The sequence below is a fragment of the Rhinoraja longicauda genome, chromosome 41 (genome assembly GCF_053455715.1).
Source record: "Rhinoraja longicauda isolate Sanriku21f chromosome 41, sRhiLon1.1, whole genome shotgun sequence".
NCBI lineage: Eukaryota > Metazoa > Chordata > Chondrichthyes > Rajiformes > Arhynchobatidae > Rhinoraja > Rhinoraja longicauda.
Window position 1 is genome coordinate 8,158,970 of NC_135993.1, and position 22,244 is coordinate 8,181,213.

At 44.5% G+C, this 22,244-nt stretch overlaps 1 protein-coding gene across 1 annotated transcript in view; it reads left to right on the top strand.

Moving 5' to 3' along the window:
* Positions 1-3,874: 3,874 nt before the first annotated feature.
* The window catches only part of LOC144611738 (adenosine deaminase domain-containing protein 1-like), a 39,916-nt gene continuing 21,546 nt past the window's right edge, over positions 3,875-22,244 (top strand). Inside the window, exons 1-4 of the mRNA XM_078430971.1 lie at positions 3,875-4,154; positions 7,299-7,457; positions 9,908-10,063; positions 20,136-20,210. Of these exons, the coding sequence (XP_078287097.1) occupies positions 3,875-4,154; positions 7,299-7,457; positions 9,908-10,063; positions 20,136-20,210 (670 nt within the window). The remainder of the gene's footprint in view (positions 4,155-7,298; positions 7,458-9,907; positions 10,064-20,135; positions 20,211-22,244) is intronic.

The following is a 22,244-nucleotide window of genomic DNA, read 5'->3' on the forward strand; positions in this document are numbered from 1 at the left end:
TAGAGGTGGGCTGTAGCGGCTTGGTCTGGACGCTTACTCTGCAAAGTCCTCAACCAATTTGGGCATTACGGGGCTGGCAAAGAAGAGGGCCATTCAATCCGCAAGCGAAGCCGCAGAGAAAGCCACTAGATGGCTTTGGATTAAGAGGGCTGATCCGGGTTTGGATTAAGAGGGCTGATCCGTGGGCAGTTGCTGCTGGGAGGCAAGTCGGGGCCTGATCAACCCCGGCTGGGTCGTGCCCTGGGTGAGGTGATGTTGTGAGACCCGAAACACCCGATGACCCCAGGTCACATCACTGAGGATGCGTCCCAGTGCATCCAGAAGATGTATCTTGCACACTTGAATAAAGTATTTTTTGATAATTTTAAAAAAAAGAGGGCTTCTCGGACTCTGACAAATGCAACTGTGCGGAGGTAAAGACAAACAATGGCCCACCTACTGCGTTTGAGGCCCTCTGAGGGGGCGCTGTGAACTGTTTATGTATGTGCTGTTATGTTTGTGTGCCATTGTATGTTCGTTCTTAGTACCTGAACTGATGTACAGCACTTTGGTCAATGTTTGTTGTTTTTAAATGTGCTATACAAATAAAATTGACTTGACTACTGACTTGCGGCGGTGAGGCAATACACAGTCTGCGGATGGTCTCCGCAGAGGGCACAGATGTGGCACTGGCTGGGTGGCAAAGCGATGGCAGATCGACCACAACAGGCCCAGCGCCGCTTGGCCTGGGCCTGGAGGCGCTGCTTGGCCTGGGCCGGGAGGCGCTGCTTGGCCTGGTCGGAGGCGCTGCTTGGTCTGGTCGGGAGGTGCCGCTTGGCCTGGTCGGAGGCGCTGCTCGGTCTGGTCGGAGGCGCTGCTCGGTCTGGTCGGGAGGCGCCGCTTGGCCTGGTCGGAGGCGCCGCTTGGGCCTGGACCTGGAGGCGCCGCTTGGGCCTGGACCTGGAGGCGCCGCTTGGGCCTGGACCTGGAGGCGCCGCTTGGCCTGGGCCGGGAGGCGCTGCTTGGGCCTGGGCTTGGAGGCGCTGCTTGGCCTGGGCCGGGAGGCGCTGCTTTGGCCTGGAGGCGCCACTTGGCCTGGGCCGGGAGGCGCCGCTTGGGCCTGGTCGGAGGCGTCGCTTGGCCTGACCGGGAGGCGCTGCTGGGCTTGGAGGCGCCGCTTGGCCTGGGCCGGGTGGCGCTGCTTGGGCCTGGGGGCGCCGCTTGGGCCTGGTCGGAGGCGCCGCTTGGCCTGACCGGGAGGCGCTGCTGGGCTTGGTGGCGCCGCTTGGCCTGGGCCGGGTGGCGCTGCTTGGGCCTGGGGGCGCCGCTTGGGCCTGGTCGGAGGCGCCGCTTGGGCCTGGTCCAGGAGGCGCTGCTTGGCCTGGGCCGGGAGGCGCTGCTTGGGCCTGGAGGCGCCGCTTGGGCTGGTCGGGAGGCGCCGCTGCTGGGCCGGGAGGCGCTGCTTTGGCCTGGAGGCGCCACTTGGTCTGACCGGGAGGCGCTGCTTGGCCTGGCCTGGGAGGCGCTGCGTGGCCTGGAGGCGCTGCTTGGCCTGGCCCGGGAGGCGCTGCTTGGCCTGGCCCGGGAGGCGCTGCTTGGCCTGGCCCGGGAGGCGCTGCTTGGCCAGGCCAGGGAGGCGCTGCTTGGCCTGACCGGGAGGCGCCGCTTGGGCCTGGACCTGGAGGCGCTGCCTGGGCCTGGGCCGGGAGGCGCTGCTTTGGCCTGGAGGTGCCGCTTGGCCTGGGCCGGGAGGCGCTGCTTGGCCTGACCGGGAGGCGCTGCTTGGCCTGGCCTGGAGGCGTTGCCGGGCCTGGAGGCGCCGCTGCTGGGCCGGGAGGCGCTGCTTTGGCCTGGAGGCGCTGCTTTGGCCTGGTCGGAGGCACCGCTTCGCCTGGTCGGAGTGTGGCCTGGATGCGCCGCTTGGGCCTGGCCTGGGAGGCGCTGCTTGACCTGGGCCGGGAGGCGCCGCTTGGCCTTGGCCTTGGCCTGGAGGCGCCGGGACGTGAGGCGAGCGTGCTGGTTGCGGGCTGCGGCCTACTTCCGGTTGGCGGGCTTTTTGGAGAGAGTGTGTTGGCGGTCAGCGAGTCACGGCCTTGGTCGTGAGGGAGGAATTCTCCTGTGGAGCCGGCAGCGATTTACAAAAGCAGAGAGGACTAAATACACCATTCAATGCGTCCCACTTCCAAGTACGCGAATGTATAACGCAGTGAATGTTCGGTGTGTTAGTTAGGAGACTATCCTGAGGGCTGGAGGTAACCAGACATGGATCTACACGGTGCATTTTCTCCATCACGGTCACCCTTCCCGACGCCAAATTCTATTTGGAAAACCTGGCCCAGGTTGCGCAGGGTTTATCGACCTCGCCTTCGAGGGGAAATAATTTGCAGCGTTCTTTATTAAGATTGGGGGTTTTTTTTTAATATTAAAGAACGTAATTAGGAAAAGAACAGGAAAAAAAACCGTTACTGCTTATTTCCAACTTGGAAACATCCCCGACTTGGGTGCTCCGTTTGATCATTTGCACAAATAATTTAGTCGATACTTAGTTGTGATTTAGCAAGCACCGAAATGAAGTCTGAAGAAGGGTCTCGACCCGAAACGTCACCCATTCCTTCTCTCCTGAGATGCTGCCTGACCTGCTGAGTTACTCCAGCATTTTGTGAATAAATACCACCGAAATGAAGTTACCGTTACTGCTTATTTCCAATAATCATCCCCCGACTTGGGTGCTCCGTTTGATCATTTGCACAATAATTTAGTCGATATTTAGTTGTGATTTAGCAAGCACCAAAATGAAGTTACCTTTTCTGCTTATTTCCAATAATCATCCCCCGACTTGGGTGCTCCGTTTGATCATTTGCACAATAATTTAGTCGATACTTAGTTGTGATTCAGCAAGCACCAAAATGAAGTTATCTTCCCAGATCCTTTTGGCATAATATGACCCCCAACTATCTTCTGAGTATTCCTGAAAATGACCTGTAGACTTTATCATCAGACAGCAAGCTTTCTTTTGATGCTGCATTGATTTCTTTATTGACAAAATGCTGGAGTAACTCAGCAGGTCAGGCAGCATCTCAGGAGAGAAGGAATGGGTGAGACCCTTCTTCAGATGCTGCCTGACCTGCTGAGATACTCCCAGCATTTTGTGAAATAAATACCTTCGATTTGTACCAGCATCTGCAGTTATTTTCTTACACTCTTTATTGACAATGTGTGTTATTCAAAATGTGTGATTGATTAAAAATCTAGTTGCAACAAATTGCACTGAATAGAATGGGCACCTTTATGCCCCTGTTAGCCTAGTAGACCAAACGCACAATTTGTGTTGAAGAACAAACTGTAAGTGTCTCCCAATGTTTTTTTACTTTGACTGCTGGATAAAAAGGACATCATATGTATGAGAATCCATTATTAGCTGAGGTTATCATGTAGTTAAAATAGTGATGCAATGCAGTAATTGTGTTTACATTAATGTTACTGGATCATTAATTTCCATATTCATACTATTGCCTTGAACTTTCTGGTGTTTTTCCCTCAGAGCAAATTGTATACGTTGTGTACCCTGGGGAAAAGTAAGACCTAAGATAAAAACATGGAGCTATTTACATGTGGATAATGATTTTTCTCTAACTTCATGGATTACTAGCTTTAAGCCACCAGTAATCAGCTAATTTGCTTCAGCCAGTTTCCCCTTGCACTACCGTTCTCAAAAAATGACTTATTAATTATCTTTTACAACAATGTCAGTGGGTCCATTCATATTACATGTCTGATCAAATGTGTATTTCCATATTTGTAAACAGCATCTCTCTTCTAAGTATTGGAATCAAATGTAATTGTGTTTTAGTTTATTAATGTAAATAAACATAATAACTTGTGCAATTTCAGAACAATGAGTACACGGGAAACTCCAAAGGAAGGAAGAAGAATCCCTCGATTGGCTGCCTCGCTTTCTCGGAATATACCTTGTGCCTCATCAGTGCAAAATGAAAAACAAGTGGAAAGTCCACCAATCGTTACTACAAGCCTAGAAACAACGGCTACCGCAGGGCAAGTTGCTTCTGCAATTGTCCCAAAATGTGATGAGACTGTTTCTGATTCATTGGAACTCGAGGTGAAGAAATCAGAGAGTGAGGAATCCCTTCAGGTGCATGTTGATGCAGACAAACCAGGTATGTATATGACTAGAAGACAGATTTTGGTAGTTATTTGGAAAATATTAATGAGTGTCTCGGTAGCAAAACTGATGTTGGTATTGGCTGTATAAGGGAAGATAGTATTTTAGGAAGGAACTGCAGATGCTGGTTTAAACCGAAGATGGACACAAAAAGCCGGAGTAACTCAGCGGGTGTCCTGTTGAGTTCCTTCAGCTTTTTGTGTCTATCCAAGGGAAGATAGTCGCTGGAGAGAGAAGTTTTCCATGTGAGCTCAACACAGAAACGAGTCACTTTGCCTAACACGTCTTTGCTGGTTTCAATGTTGTGTACGGATCTCCACTGTGCCATTTCAGAAAAGGTATTGGGGTATTTTGTTTTAATCAAAAGCTAAAATGCAGTTTTTATATCTGTTGCAAATCTAGTGTATAAAAACTCTGGCCACATTTGCAAAAAATAACTGCAGCAATTCTAGTCTTTTCTCCCATGCAGACCTTTTTTCCATTATATTGGATATTAATGTTAATCATAAGGGACACATTCCATAAAATTGGCTAGGCATCTTGTCTAGTTTGGAAAGAGATGAAGAAATTACATTTTCCTATAAATATTTTTGATTATTTAAATCTTTGATCTTCAGTTGATTCTTAAAAGCAACAGAAGTACAGTCTTATGACATTTAAGGGTATGCAACAGTGAGAAAAGGGTTAAATACAGATTGCGACTCAAAGGTGGAATGTCTTGAGAACATTTAAAGACTAGGAAGAAGAACATTTCAATATAAGAATGGAAACAATTAGTTATCTTTTCTTTACATCTCTTGCCGATCTAGTGAATTTCTTGTCCCTTGATAATATTTTCTGGCTGAGCTATAGAACTGTTTGAGCTCTTAAGAACAGTTAATCTATCACAGTCTGCAAGCAGTAATTTTTTTGTCTTTCTCTCGGAATTGTTTCCCTTTTGCTGCCCACTGAGACTGCTGGAGAACAACTAATAGTAATGTGGTTGATGCCAATTGCTTATCTTCTGATATGATTCCTAACTCGTAAGGGTGTGGCAGTATATGCAAGTGTCCTTCGGGCAAGTTATTGCTTGTGATTGTGAACCTTGGAAGAAATTAATAATATAAGATGGTTTAACGTGGACTATAGGCACCCAAAGTTTGGCTATTTCTACTTCGAAAAATCTGGTAAACTGCATGCTATTTGAACTCTGGCTTCATGACATTAACAGTGTAATTACAATACATCTATTTGGTTAGGAAAATTCTAAAGGTTTATCGTGGGATAAAATGACAGAATTGAGGTTGCCTGTTCTAAAACTTGTTTAAGAGTTATGTATGCATTGTTTCAGTTCCAGGTATTTTAATTAGGTTATGCACATATCACAGTCACTGGCTATAGATATCAGTCATTGGATATAACTTTGCTGTCCTATATGCTGTCTAACTATCTAGGAAATTATTTATTTGCATATGAAATGTGTATTGTAAGAAAATAACTGCAGATGCTGGTACAAATCGAAGGTATTTATTTCACAAAATGCTGGAGTAACTCAGCAGGTCAGGCCGCATCTCAGGAGAGAAGGAATGGGTGACGTTTCGGGTCGAGACCCTTCTTCAATCTGAAGAAGGGTCTCGACCCGAAACGTCACCCATTCCTTCTCTCCTGAGATGCTGCCTGACCTGCTGAGTTACTCCAGCATTTTGTGAAATAAATACCTATGAAATGTGTATTGTCATTGAAGTAGAAGCTCTGTAAAGATCCATAAGCAACTGTGTCTACCCAAATTGCAGAGGACTTTGATTTTTGATCCTTGGGTTCATTATTGTACAATCTCTACATGTCACAGCATCGTGAACACACTCCACTTTGTTGTACTTGCATAGAATTTGGAGTTGCTCCTCTAGTTCCTAGCATGCAGGTGTTTTTTTAACTTGTGGGAAGGCAGGGTGGTGGTTTAATTCAAGCAACAATCTGCAGATGCTGGAATCTTGAGCAAAACACATACCACTGGAGAAACTCAGCAGTCAGGCAGCATCAGCGGAGTGAATGATCAAAAAATGTTTTTGATTGGGACCCTTCTTCAGACTGATTGGAGTAGTAGGGAGAACTTTTATAACTTGCCAGGCTTTGTGATGCTCCTACCTCATTTCTAGATTTCTTTCCCCTCTACTCCAATCACTCTGAAGAAGGGTGCCAACCAGAAAGGTCGTCTGTCCAATTCTCCCCACAGATGCTGTCTGACCCACTGAGTTCCACCAGCATGTTGTTTTGTGGTGGTTTTATTTCCACTTGCACACAGTGATGAAATCAAGAACTAACCGACTATTGTTTAAATAATTTCACTGAATGGGCTGTTATTTTATTAAGATTTGATTATATGTATAAATAAAAGTTGTGCCCTATTTGTCCTATTTGCCTTTTTCTGTACTCTCAGTTGGCTGATTCATTGAGCAATTGAATTTTCTGAGATCAGGTTGTGTAAGGTCATTCAACCTGTCATTTCTGGGTTGTCACTTTGAATGAATTTTTTGTTTAACCTTTTTTTTAAACTCTGCACATTTTGTATTGTCAGTATGTCCAGATGTGAAATTTCCGTATTCTGTTAATAACCTGTTCTATGTGTGTGACATGTATTTTTTTTAAATCCAATTCCCTTTTGATTATTTTGTCAGTTTTCTTAGACATGTGCCCCATTCCAATAAAAGAATAGATGGGCTAAAAGCTCATAATTTTGAATAGCTTCAGTAGAGAAGGCCCTTGGAGAACAATTCTAGTTCTCAGGTCGGCCGATTTGGGGCTGCTCACTATCCCGCGGTCTAGGCTTAAGCTCAGGGGTGACCGCATTTTTGATTGTGGAACAGCATCCCTCTCCCCATCAGAACTGCCCCCTCCATCGACTCCTTTAAGTCCAGGCTCAAAACCTATTTCTACTCCTTAGCGTTTGAGGTCCTCTGAGGGGGTGCTGTGAACTGTTTATGTATGTGCTGTTATGTTTGTGTGCCATTGTATGTTCGTTTCTTAGTACCTGAACTGATGTACAGCACTTTGGTCAACGTGGGTTGTTTTTAAATGTGCTATACAAATAAAATTGACTTGACTTGACTAGTTTTTCCACTGTGTTAATATATTTTATAAATTGAGGATTCTTTTGTTGCAGAAGAACTTCCTGCAAAGACTGAAGCAGTTGAAGATGTGAATGGTCTCATTGAACTACTGGAAGAGTTTGAAGAGAAAAATATAAATCCAGTCTCTGCACTGTTTCACTTTTGCCAACGAAAAGGATGCGAATTGCATTTTCAGGAAGTGGAGAATCCAGGTATTGTCCTGTTCTGATATTCATAACTCTTTTACAAATGCCTTTTTAAGGGATGACTAGCAAAGCGGGCCCGTTGGGCCCGACCCCACACCCCCCATTCTCTCCTCCCCCAGCCCCACTCTTACTCTCCAAGTGTGCCCGTTGGGCCCGTCCTCCTGATCTGTGTATGTCAAGTGACTTGCAATAACAAAAAACACTAAAACAATCTGTGCTTTTCTGGAAACTTCTTGAAACAATGTAGCCGTCACAAGCTGAAGACTAAATCCGCACCGCAGCGCCCCCTTCTGTAAAACCTTCGATAAATCAGGGGGGGCAGCGCTTTAAAACCTCTGTAACTTAAAATATATACAACCAAATTAAATGAAAATATCACGGCCGGTCAGACGGGAGATTGGCGGCTAAGTCGGTGCAAAAACCGTGGCGCGACTGTTTACCGTTTTGCCGAAATCACTGATACAAATAAACATGTAACAAACATATTGATATATTCACAAGATCTGAGTTTTAATAGTATATAGAAGATAGATAGAAGATAGTTGCTGGATTTTTAATTCCCAATCTGTTCTTTGCTCCCAATAACGACTATTATCAGGTGAACTGTGACTATGACGACCTACCTTCTCCTATTGGAAATGAAGTGAGCATTATATATTTATAACAATCCTTGGTTTTAGTAGGCCAGTTGATCGAACCATCACACTGTAAAGCTAACTTTATAATGTCAAATAATTTATTATTTAAAGGGATGAAAAATTAAGATTGTGCAGTTAATTACTGTTACTGGATCAATCCACAGTGGGGAAATATATTCAAATTTGTTGATGACTTTACGTTTGGTGATGAGGTAAGTTATATAGATGACCGCAGAATGATGCAAACGGATATGAATAGATTGAAGTCACAGGGAAAAATTATGATATGACGGAACACAAATGTTCATCTTCTGGTGATCCAATAAGATAGTATCTCCCTGAGGTTCCAAGAAGGAGTAGAGGGATTTAAGAGACCATGTACAGAAATTAGTGAACTATGTGAAAGGTACAAAAAATTTTAGCCTAATGGATTATTCATCATTATTAGAGGAATGTAGCAGAAAAGGTTGGAGTTTAAGATACAGTTGCCCAAACCTATAACAGGACATAACAACTCAGGAAGGATTTTTTCAACTTGAAGAGCATCCAGGGTAGATTTTAGTACTGAAATGCTTATGGCACTAAAATTGGGACCAGTTTTCCTTGATAGTATTCCCTTGAGAATGGATGGTTTAAGCTATTGCTTTGCTTAGAGAACTTGTCAGTGAAGTGTTCAAAAGCACTTTGTGTACTAGGTAGCAGAAAGGTAGTAAATGGGACTGAGATGTAGATCAATGATGGTCTAATTATATTTTCCAAATCAAGAGCTGAATGGCAAAAATGCATATAGTACAATATAAAATCAATGCATAACAATAACAGACTAAGGCTTCAGTTGTCTAGTTAAAACAAACGTAGTCAACAAAGGGAAAACACTAAGCCAAATTTAGCAGATTGAAAGATTCAGAAAAGAAGAGTTGATAGCTAAGGTTTTGTTTTGAGTGACCGAGCATGTGGACCAGGAGTTTCGGTCAGAACATGGTCGTGGAGCAGGAAAGCTGCAGGAAAGCAGCAGAGTGGGAGCAAGGAGGGAGGGTCTCTCAGAACTCCTGTTGGAGAGAGTAGGAGAACTTCTTCAAAGTACGATACCTTGAGGATGTTTTGCAGTGGAGCTACCAAAATGTAGAAACAATGAACTAGATGTTGGTTTACAAAAAAAGACGTGTTGGAGTAACTCAGAAGGTCATGCAGCATCTCTGGAGACATGGATAGGTGATGTATTAGGTCGGGACCTTAAAGAGTCTTTAGCTGGAGTGTTCCTGTGTTATTCTGTTCTATGTAAATTATTTCATTTGGACAAATCCAGAACAAAAGGAAAAATGGCTTTATGATTCAGGCCACTTAGCAGTGCTATTGCATAGTAGTTTCTCAAATAATCCAGAGCACGCATGACAAATCAATGTGCATGCCTGTGGTTAATTTAAAATTTCAGGATTGAGGTAAGTAGTTTTTAATCGTGCAACCATATGGGTCTAAAGTCATGAAAATACAATTGAGTTGCAGATCAACAAAGTCATCAATGAGTAAAGTAACGAGATAAGGGGAACTGCAGATGTTGAAATCTTGAGCAAAACATAGTGCTAGAGAAGGGGCAGGGTCGGCAACATCTGTTGAGAAATGAACAGAAGTTCGGGTCAGGACCCTTCTTCAGATTGGTCTGTCTGGTTCATAACATAACTAGTTTGAAGAGTTGAATAACCAACTTTTCTTGTGGTTTTGATTATTTCACCATTGCTAATTCTATTCCCAAAAAATATTAATTTTGTATTTTCTCCAAGCTGGTGGAAAAACTGACTAACATTACCCATATTTTATTAGGGGGTTCTGCTATCTCCTGTTATTCCCTTCGTGCTGTTGTAGACGGATTTGAGTTTAAAGAAGGAACAGGTGTCAGCAAAAGAGAGGCCAAATACAATTGTGCTGAAATTGCATTGAAACAACTCCACCAGCAGTTGCAGCAGTTTACTTCGAGCGGTAAGGAACCTCTATCTAATGGGTTGATATAGCATTGCTTATAAAATTGTCTCAATATCCTTTGTATTTAGAACATGCATGATTAAAGTAAATCCCGTCTAAAGGGTTGTGCAGATAAAGCCATTAAATAGCAGTTTCTCCCAGTACCTGGGTCCCCACTTGATTGTGTCTTTAAAGAACATTGCACATGATATTTGATAATTGAATATTCTGGTGCTTCTCATCAGAAATATTGCAAATGATCACATTTTCTGATGTGTTTTATATTTTAATTCCTGATGCCCATAACACCTGAAACAGTTGGTTATTGTACACTAAAGGTGCCAGAGCACACATTGTCCCTTGCTTTCAGATCTATAATGGATTGTCGTTTTATGTAAACCATGTAAGGGCCTGACTGTCTAATTTAATGAATAGATTTTATTGTTTAAAAACTTTTGTAAAAACATTTGTAAAATTGAAAATGAGAAAATCCAGTTTTAGAAGTGCTGGTGTGCTAGTAGAGAACTGCATGTACGATCACAATAACAGCACGGCCCCAAATATTGAGGATCTTCGTCTAGCCGCCTGCACCAGGCAGTGGGAATCCTCCATTTGCCTACCTTAATTTGCACTTCCCCTTTTAACATTCTTCCAAATGCAGATTTATCTGCATATTATGCGCATCTGATGGAAACATATAAGGAATTGGACAGGCTAGATGCAGGGAAAATGTTCCCGATCTTGGGGGAGTCCAGAACCAGGGGTCACATACCAAGAATAAGGGGTAGGTCATTTAGGACTGAGGAAAACCTTTTTCACCCAGAGAGTTGTGAACCAATGGAATTCTCTGCCACCGAAGGCAGTGGGGGCCAATTCACTGGATGTATTCAAGAGAGTTAGATGTAGCTCTTCGGGCTAACGGAATCAAGGGATATGGGGAGAAAGCAGGAACGGGGCACTGATTTAGGTTGATCAGCTATGATCATATTGAATGACGTTGCTGGGGCGAACGACCTACTCCTGCACCTATCTTCTAATTGATGTGCTACAATGCTGAGAACGCTATTCTGTATCGTCCCCTTTGCTCTATTTATTGTACTTGAGTTTGAACTGGTTGTATCTATGTATGGTATAGCTGATCTGTGTGGATAGCATGCAAAACAAAGCCTTTGTTTTGTACCTTGATATATATGACAATAATAAACCTAAACCCAGATTTGAAGCATTGTGTGCAAGGGCTGATTTGGGGTTTTAAAATTGCTCTGTTGTTTTGGCTGTTTCACAGACATTCAACTGGTGACATGGAGCAAATGTATTTAAAGTGCATCAATGGACTTCTACATTGTGTGGCAGAGTCGTAATTTTGAAAGGCCAGCAGCTGTCGTTTACATACACAGAAATTACCAGTGTAAACAATCTGGATTATGGGTGTTATTTGTGAATGAAGTGATGTTTGCTCTTAAATAAGGAGTGCCAATAGTCTTCAAATTAGGAATTTTAAAAGCTGCTTTAGTCAAAGATTAAATATGGGCAGTAACTTTACATTATTATTATTTTAAAATTTGGATTGAATCAATTATCAGCCCCCATTTTAATGTGAAATTGGGTATGGAGGCATCAGATTTGGGGAAAACATATTTGAAAAGGAAGGGGTAGCCAGTTTTAACAGATGAATCTAATTATCAATGACAGAATCAAGCTTGAGCTGCATATTTAAAGACCACCTTTGCTTGGCAACCTCTTTCCCCATGGCTGGTTCCTGTAAATAGGGCAAGTTAAAATCCCTCTTCCTGGAGATGCTATTTGGGAGTGTGCTGAAAAGTTTGCGAGACCAGGCGCAGGCTCGGCGATTATTTCGCTGAACACGTCTGCTTAGTCCTCTTAAACCTACCTGATCTACTGGTTGCTGGGTACTTTAACTCCCCCTCCCATTCCCACACTGACCTTTCTGTCCTGGACCTCTTCCATTGTCAGAGTGAGGCCCGGCGCAAATTGGAGGAACAACACCTCGTATTTCGCTTGGACAGCGTGCACCCCAGCAGTATGAGTATTGACTTCTCTAACTTCAAGTAACCTTTGTCTTCCCTCTCTTTCCATTCCTTCCCAGTTCTCCGATTAGTCTGACTGTCCTCATTTACATTTTATCTCTGTTTGCTTTGTTGTTACCTTCTCCTAGCTAACTGATCTATTTTACATTTTCCTTGATCTCCATCCCCTTTGTCTTGTTTTCACACCTTTCATTTCCTTATCTCTGAATCTCCCTCTCCCCTGATTCAGTCTGAAGAGGGGTCTTGACCCGAAACGTCACCCATTTCGTCTATCCAGAGATGCTGCCTGTCCCGCTGAGTTACTCCAACATTTTGTGTCTATCCAAGGTTTCTCTATTCTGAATCATTAACTGTTTCTCATTTCCACTGATGCTACTTATTCTGCGTGTTTCTACCATTTTCTGTTTCTATTTCAGATTTCCAAACTTTGCAATTTTCTTTTTTGATTTCTGCTATTTGTCCTGGTATCACCACTGTCAACTTTCTCTCACATTGCTATCTCAATCTGCTCTGACTGATAACTATGGACCAGAACTATTCTGAGATTAAAGTGGTGTGGATAGAAATTACAGAATTTCAGAATTTATTTTTACGGAAATTAAAGTCAAGTCGATGGAGATGATTTACAGAGAAAGAAGTTCATATTAAGCATATAAATTGCAAAGCAGACATGAAGAGAGTAAATTAGTCTTTTGGACGAGTACATTAAAGGCTAATAAAAGAACCATTCATTCAAGTGACCAGAGTAAAAGGGTCTAAGCTGGCTACAGAGCAATAGCAGAAACAGCTTTTTGTGTTCTTCCATAAATTCACAGATGAAAGCATATTGTAGATTTTAGTTTCATTTTTAAAGGAATCTTTTTCAAATTTATAATGTGTTTAATTGATTGGAAAAACATTGATTACACAAGGTGGGAGCGTATTATATTAACGAGTCTCCAGATGTGAGGGGGCAGATTTTGTATTTGATGGAAATTATTTTCTGATGTCATTACAATTGTTCAGTGAAAGTGTATATTTAAAGTATCCGCAGGAGAAATCGGCGTGTTAACTGATTTTCAAGTACAAAGAATTGTCTTTACCGGCTTAACAAAAAATCTTTTACATTTTCTTTACGCAAGTATGGCTAAACTTAGATCAAGCTGCCTCAAAGGTGTTGATGGCCTGTGCTCTGTTACTGCAGTCTGTGGTGAGAGTGCTGCTGTATTTTGAGATTTTGACTCAGCAATGATGAAGGAACAGCAGTTGTGTCCAATTTAGGATTGCGAGTGAGCCAAAAGAAATGTTGTAGGTGACAGGACTTGTGCTACATTTGACCTTGTAAACATTGGCAGTTTGTATTTAAGAGATCCTACCAAAAAAAAAGAATTGCTGCAGTATATAACATAATGCACCGAGCATTACGAAAGAAGTACTCAGCATTGGTGAGAATATGTGGGGGGAAAAAACAAGCAGTTTCCATTTCCTATTTTCAGATTTGCAGTTTTAGGATTACAGTAAACTCTCGCTTTAACGGATCTCTTTAAAACGGAGGGCATGGATAGACGATGTTTCAGGTCAAGACTCTTTAGGGCGTGCAGCGTGGGTTTACGTGCAGCGTAGCCCTACTGAGGGCGTGCAGCGTAGGTTTACTAGGTTAATTCCCGGAATGGCGGGACTATCATATGTTGAAAGACTGGAGCGACTAGGCTTGTATACACTGGAATTTAGAAGGATGAGAGGACATCTTATCGAAACGTATAAGATTATTAAGGGGTTGGACACGTTAGAGGCAGGAAACATGTTCCCAATGTTGGGGGAGTCCAGAACAAGGGGCCACAGTTTAAGAATAAGGGGTAGGCCATTTAGAACTGAGATGAGGAAAAACTTTTTCAGTCAGAGAGTTGTGAATCTGTGGAATTCTCTGCCTCAGAAGGTAGTGGAGGCCAATTCTCTGAATGCATTCAAGAGAGAGCTAGATAGAGCTCTTAAGGATAGCGGAGTCAGGGTGTATGGGGAGAAGGCAGGAACGGGGTACTGATTGAGAATGATCAGCCATGATCACATTGAATGGCGGGGCTGGCTCGAAGGGCCGAATGGCCTCCTGCACCTATTGTCTATTGACATACCAATGGCTGACTGCACCGCCCCCGGACCACACCACTTCCCGTCGCCCCAGCTACTCCACCACCTCCACTGCCACTGGTAGGCCGCGCCTGCCACTAACCCATACCTAGAATCTGGCTGTCCACGGGCTGCGACCGATGACTCTGCCGATTGTTGCCTCTCCCCCGTCAAGTCACCTAGATACCAGCTCCAGTTCCGAACCGATAGTCTGAAGAAGGGTCTCGCCCGAAACCTCACCTAACCATGTTCTCCAGAGTTGCTGCCTGACCTGCTGAATCACTCCAGCACTTTGTACCCTTTTGTGTATTAACCAACAACTGCAGTTGTTTGTCTCTACTACTTATATAATGATAATACTTAGTTATAGCGGACAGTCGGCAATAACAGACACCATTGTCCAACCCCCTCCCATGGTTTGTTACTGTACCTTGCTTTTCCAATCCAGCTGGTGGTGGTGGTGATGCATTTTTAGGAACAGGTGCTGAAGCTATTTGTATTGGATGTTTCAAGCAATTGGAGAGTATTTCTTCACACTCCAGATCCACATCAAACATTCAGTGCCAGACTGGTACATTTTCTGGACTATTGCATATTAATCCTATTGATACTTTTAATTTGCTTATGTTTGGTGTTACTGTACATAGAACAGTGCAGCACACGGTCATGCCCTTTGGCCTGTGATTATGTCATGTATGACTCCAATTTAAACTGCATGTTTACATGCCAGAATTCCCTACTTGTTCATGTATCTGTCTAAATGCTTCTTAAATAATGCTCTCATATTTGCTTTCACCATTCCCCTTCAGACTAAAGAGTCTTGACCTGAAACATCGTCTATCCATGCCCTCCAGAAATGCTGCCTGATCTGCTAAGTTATTCCAGCACTTTGTATTCTTCTTGCTATAGCTAATACTAAAATCTAGCCAGCATCCTGTTGAACCTCCTTTGCACCCTGTCCAAAAACTTAATATCCTTCCTGCTATAGGGTGATCAGAACTGCACATAATACTCCAAATGTGGCCTAACCAAAGTTTTATACAGCTGCAGCATGACTTCCTGACTTTTATACTCAAAGTCATGATGATGAAGGCAGCAAAGCTATATTTCTTTTACCACTCTATCAATGTGTTGTCACGTTCTGAGAGCAATGGAATTGCACCACAAGATCCCTCTGTATCAATGGTGCAAAGGGCCCTGCCATTTACTGTATACTTTCCTCTTTCATTGGACCTCCCATAGTGCTACACTTCACTTGGCTGGATTAAATTCCATCTGCCACTTCTCAGATTTGCAACTGGTCTACAACTTGCCAAATCCTTTGACAACCTTCCTTACTACCACATTCCTGTTGATTTTTGTGTTGCATGCAAACTTACATTTTTATCATTTTGTACATCACTGTTCAACGATCTCCAGTCAGAGTAACACCCCTCCACCACTATCCTTGATCTTCTATGGCCCATCCAATTTTGAACCAATCTACCAAGTCTCCACGGATTCCACGTGCCGAATCTTGAGGGACCTTCTCAAAAGCTTTAAAGTCCATGTTTACAACATCCATGGCCTTTCCCTCGTCAGTCATCTTCATCACCACCTCAAAAAACTCAAGTTTGTAAGACATGTACAAAGCCATGATGACTATCCCTAATAAGTCTATGCTTTTCCCAAGTATATCCTATCCCAAGGAATCTGCAATAATTTCTACACCATTGATGTAAGTCTCTCAGGCCCATAATTTGGGGGGTTTTCCCTACTGCCCTCAAACAGAGTACAGTTGTATAATACATTTGCCCATGAACCTGTTCTGCAGAAACAGAGTATTGATAGGGAGCGTGAGATCCAGGATGCCAGTCAGTTTATAGTTCAAGACTCTGGATCCCAATCAGTTTATAAGGAGTACAAGAAACATCACCCAGTGAGCCAATGCCAAACCATTAAGATTTCAAAACAGTCAGATATTAGATTTGGGAGGTAGACACAAAATGCTGGAGTAACTCGGTGGGTCAGGCAGCACCTCTGGAGAGAAGGAATGGGTCGGGTCGAGACCCTTCTTCAGACTGAAGATTTGGGAGTTTTACTGTAGATGGTGGTGAGACTGGATTGCCAATTCATAGGTGCTACTAGATCAAGTTATGTAAATTTATTTATAGACATTAATGCAGTTTGACTGTATATCTAATAACAAAATTGTCTAGAGATTGTGATGTAGTGGGGTTTAAATGATATGATGAATTATAAATTATTGAGATGTTCTGAAATTCAGTTAATTCTATTGGAGCATAAATCTGTCCAATGATTTAATTGGATTACTTTAGTATCCAGTCATAAAATACTTACCAACAAAATTCTGTTTTCTCTAAAGCTGCTGCTCATTTCATGAAGGCAAACAAACCAAGATACCATCTGGTCTACCGTGCCTGTGTTTGCTCATGAGTTAGTTCATTAGTTCCACTGTTCCTCCATAACTGAAAGTGTGTCTTTTTTCAAGTATTGATAATCAAATACCCACTGTGAAAGTCATTGCTTCTAAGTTACTGAATCACTCCAACATTTTTGGGGCTATCTTTGGTTTAAACTAGCATCTGTAGTTCCTTCCTACACAACCTTATTTGCTTTATTGGATAATGAACATTGCACACATCACTTGATTGCAGTGGGACACAGTTTGGTGTTTTAAATTATTCTGAATGTTATGACTGGTAGAATTACATTTTATTGTGGACTGCGTTTCTATTTGTTCAATGCAGATTTCATCATGAGGATTATGAGACAAGACAATAGAGTAACTAATGCACAGTTAGTCCTCTGCCTGCAAATGGTTTATCCTGTGTTTTGTAATATGTACAGTAGAGAAAAGAAAATAGCAATTACCAGAAATGATCAATGTAATGTTGGTCAGCTTCTCTGGGGAAAAAAAACTAGGCATATTTAAATGTGGAGAGTGGAAGCAATATTTGTCTGTACTGAGAAAGGATGGGTTAATATTTAGGGAGAATAGTGTCATCATAACTGGGACAAATATTTAGTAAAGATAGACACAAAATGCTGGAGTAACTCAGCGGGACAGGCAGCATCTCTGGAGAGAAGGAATGGGTGATGTTTCGGGTCGAGATTCTTCTTCAGACCTGAAATTCTTCAGACTAAAACTGAGTGTGGCAAAAACCACCACAACGGCCTTTCACCTGAACAACAAGGAAGCTCAATGCCAGCTAACCGTCGCCCTCAATGGGTCAGCCCTACCTTACAACCCATTTCCTACATACCTTGGGGTGAAACTAGATCAGCAGCTGACCTACAAGCAACACCTTGAAGCTCTCCGTGCTAAAGTCTCGGCACGAAACAACCTCCTGCGTTGCTTGGCCGGATTGTCATGGGGCGCCAGGACATCTACTCTTGGAACCAGTGCTCTTGCACTCGTGTACAGCGCCGCTGAGTATGCCGCCCCAGCATGGTGCCGCAGCGCTCATACCAGCAAGCTAGACGCCACCCTCAACGACACCATGCGGATCATCACTGGCTGCCTACGCCCTACTCCGACGGATCTCCAACCGGTGCTCGCAGGTATCGCACCCGCTAAGCTTCGCAGAGAGTTCTTCACTCATAGGCTGGTGTGCAAAGCCCCATCGGACACCAAACATCCTTTGCGCCACCTCGCCCAGGATTCACAGCAACTGGGACCTCAACGCCTGTCATCTCGTCACCCTTTCTCCCGTCATGCAGCGACCCTCTGTGGCTCCGGTTACAACATACTAGGAGCACGGAGAACCAGCTGGGAACAGACATCGCCACCTCCTCAATTCACTGTCGCACCGGACACCACAGCCCCACCCGGCTCAGACATGCCCCGCAAAGAGTGGGTCGCCCTGAACCGGCTCCGCACAGGGGTCGGCCGGTTCAACGCCAACATGCATCGTTGGGGGCTGCGTCCATCAGCAGCCTGCGTGTGTGGAGCAGACCAGCAAACAGCGCAGCACGTCATTTTCGACTGCACTGTCCTTCTCCCCCCCCCCCCCCCCCCCCCCCTGGTGGAGGGGTAGACCTCAAGGCCCTTGACAACAGCACATTGCACTGGCTACAGCGCCTGGAGGGCGTTACATAAATTCTGCTGCCCTGTATCCGGTCTGAGCATAAAGGGGAGATAACCAGTATAAAGGGTTGAGGGGATGGATGAGTGAGGAGCTGGCAAATAGATTTATTTTTATTTTTTAGATTTAGAGATACAGCGCGGAAACAGGCCCTTCTGCTTCAAAATCTGCTTATTTTGTTACCCCATAAATGTTTTAAAGATTTTTTTAGATTTAGAGATACAGCGCGGAAACAGGCCCTTCGGCCCACCGAGTCCGCGCCGCCCAGCGATCCCCGCACATTAACACTATCCTACACACACTAGGGACAACTTTTTTTAAAAAACATATTACCCAGTCAATTAACCTATGTACCTGTACGTCTTTGGAGTGTGGGAGGAAACCGAAGATCTCGGAGAAAACCCACGCAGGTCACGGGGAGAACGCACAAACTCCGTACAGACGGCGCCCGTAGTCAGGATCGAACCCGAGTCTCCGGCACTGCATTCGCTGTAAGGCAGCAACTCTACCGCTGCGCCACCGTGCCGTTCCACCTCAATATCCTTGAACGAACTGAAAATATAAACGCAGACATGCCTGGTTCTCTGCTTTGACTTATTGAAAGTACTTCTTTTTTTTTCCTGGAGAAATATCATGCCCTTGTCAAATTTTGAAAGAAATGTTCAAATTTGAAAGTATGCAGCAGCACAATTCCTGTGGACAAACAAGTTTTGGAATGACCCAACAGTGCAACCAACTGGAACATGATGGTAATGCTGCTGTTCAAATAGCCAATAATTTAACTGCATAATTTAAAGGAGCTACTTTGCTTAAATTGTGGCTGGAAAAAAACCAAACGCCAAACATACCATGTGAAACATTGTTCCATTTCTAGTGTTCTTAATTTTATTCTTAGGAAGCAGCAAAGTTGGCATTCAACGGCTCTCTTAATCTTACTCAAAAAAGTAATTACAAACGTTAATAGTTGCAGCGCTGCTAAAGAAGATGGCGCAGTGGTCGAATTGATGCGTCACAGCGCTAGAGACCCAGGTTCAATCCTGACCTCGGGTGCTATCAGTGTGTGGAGTTTGTACGTTCTTCCTGTGACTGAGTGGGTATCCTCCGGGTACTCCGGTTTCCTCCCACATTCCAAAGACGTATGGGTTTGTAAGGTTAATTGGATTCTGTAAATTGTAAAACTGTCCCTGGTGTGTAGGATAGTGTTAGTGTATTGGTTGATCGCTGGTTGGCACAGACTCAGTGGGCCGAAGGGCCTATTTCCCAAGCTATATCTCTAAAACTAAAACTCCAAAACTAAATTCTAGATCAGAGAGCATCTGTGGATAGAAAGCTAACATTGTTAGATCAATGGCTATCCACGGCCTGCCCTTTTACACAACATTTCACCTATTGACGTGTTGCAGTATGAATGATACTTGGTAACTGAGCACTAATGAACGCTCTGTTTAGATTTAGACTTAGAGATACAGCGCGGAAACAGGCCCTTCGGCCCACCGGGTCCGCGCCGCCCAGCGATCCCCGCACATTAACACTATTCTACACACACTAGGGACAATTTTTTTTACATTTGCCCAGCCAATTAACCTACATACCCGTACGTCTTTGGAGTGTGGGAAGAAACCGAAGATCTCAGAGAAAACCCACGCAGGTCACGGGGAGAACGTACAAACTCCGTACAGACGGCGCCCGTAGCCAGGATCGAACCTGAGTCTCCGGCGCTGCATTCGCTGTAAGGCAGCAACTCTACCGCTGCGCCACCGTGCTGTGTTGATAGCAGAGAGCCTTCTGTAGCTTTAAAATGACTCCCCAATGTCAGACCTGCATTAATTTATCTTTTTTTAATTCCACCAGGACAAACTCCAGAGGTTGCAAAGTCACGTGCAGGATCCAGAGTATCATCTGTGAGAAGGCCACATGTCCCAACTGGTAAGGACACTCAAGGAATCATTTTTAAGCTATGGGAGATCATTGCCAAATTATGTGGCAAACCAAATACGAGTTAAAATAAATGTAAACACCTCTGGGTGGCGGTGGCAGGGGGGAGGGAGGGGGACCTCCCCTTTTCCCAGTACCCCTCTTTCCCCGTTGGGCCCGTCCTCGTAGGGTTTCCATTGTAACCGGGAGGGGGGGGAGGGAGGGTGGAAGGAGGGGGAGAGGGATGGGTGGAGGGAGGGGGGGATGGAGTAGGGGAGGGAGGGAGGGGGGGAGTTAGGGGGGAGGGGTGAGGGAGGGAGTTGGGGAGGGAGTGGGGATGGAGGTGGGAAGGAGGGGGGAGGAAGGGGTTGAGGGGGGAAGGGGGACCTCCCCTTTTCCCAGTACCCCTCTTTCCCCCACCACCAAGCCCCCTCCGCAACGACCCCTGTTGTCCCCCTCCCCAGTCCCCATTCTCAGACCCCCCCATTCTCTCTCTCCCCCAGACGCACTCTAAGTCTTTTTTGGAAACACTTGCCCCGGTGGCCCACGAGCATAGGGGCCCCATGCTGATCTGTGTATGTTAAGTGACTTGCAATAACAAAAAACACTACTTTAAAACAATTAGTGCTTTTTTTGAAACATTCGCGGTTACTAAGTGCTTCTCACGGCGATATGTAAGTGCTCTTCGCAACAATGTAGCACCCATCTCACACAAGCTGAAGACCTTGAAAAAAAAGGTTAGAAATAAAAAAATGTGAATTTAAAACGTCTGTAAAGAGTAGACACCCAATAGCAGCTGCTTGTCCATTGTGACGTCACACGCTGAATACCGCGGGGGGGGGAAGGGGGGTCAGCTCGAGCTCATCTCACAGGGGCATTGTGACCTCACAGGCTGAAGACTAAATCCGCACCGCAGCGCCCCCCTGAAAAGGGGGGGGGCAGCGCTTTAAAACCTCTGTAACTTAAAAAATACGCGACCAAATGAAATGAAAATATCACGGCCGACCAAACGCGAGATTGGCGATTGAGGCGGTGCGAAAACCGTCACGCTACGGTTCGCCGTTTTGCCGCAATCGCTGTTACCTATATATCAGGTCAAACCCCCAAAAAATACATACATATACAAGATCTGAGTTTTAATAGTATAGAGGGTCTCTCAAAGATTAGAGAAATAATAGTCAAATAAGGCTTCTGGCTTCTAAGATTCTTCTTAGTGGGTCTCTACCCTCTCAATGGCAGAGGGGTCTCTACCCTCTCAATGGCTGTTTGTATGTATGATGGTTCTGTAATAAAAAGTTCCACTACAAAGGCAAGGTGTTGCCCAGGCAAAGTGCAGCCTAGTACTGCTCTCGACCCGAAACGTCATCCATTCCTTCTCTCCAGAGATGCTGCCTGGCCCGCTGAGTTACTCCAGCTTTTTGTGTCTTTCTTCTAGTACTGGTAAATTCCCTCGTTAGCAAGGAAACTGCTGTGCATATAAAATAACCTTTAATGCAAGGAACTGGGTGGGGCTTAGATTAGTAGATGTGTTAGATAAGAGAGATTTAATGTAGAGGTGCAGAATAGAAACAGGCCCATCAAGTCCACGCCAACTGACCCATTCACACTAGATCTACATGATCCCACTTTTGCATCCATTCCCTTCTCATTTGAGGTAATTTGCAGAGGCCAAATAACCTACAAACCTGAAGTCTGAAGAAGGGTCTTGACCCGAAACGTCACCCATTCCTTCTCTCCAGAGATGTTGCCTGTCCCGCTGAGTTACTCCAACATTTTGTGTCTATCTTCGGTTTAAACCAGCATCTGCAGTTCCTTTCTATGCAAATCTTTGAAATGCGAGAGGGGACCAGAGGAAGCCCACGTGGTCACAGGGAGAAGGTGGAGATGGGACCAGAGGAAACCCACGTGGTCACAGGGAGAAGTGGAGAGGGGACCAGAGGAGCCAGAGGAAGCCCACGTGGTCACAGGGAGAAGGTGGAGAGGGGACCAGAGGAAACCCACGTGGTCACAGGGAGAAGTGGAGAGGGGACCAGAGGAAGCCCACGT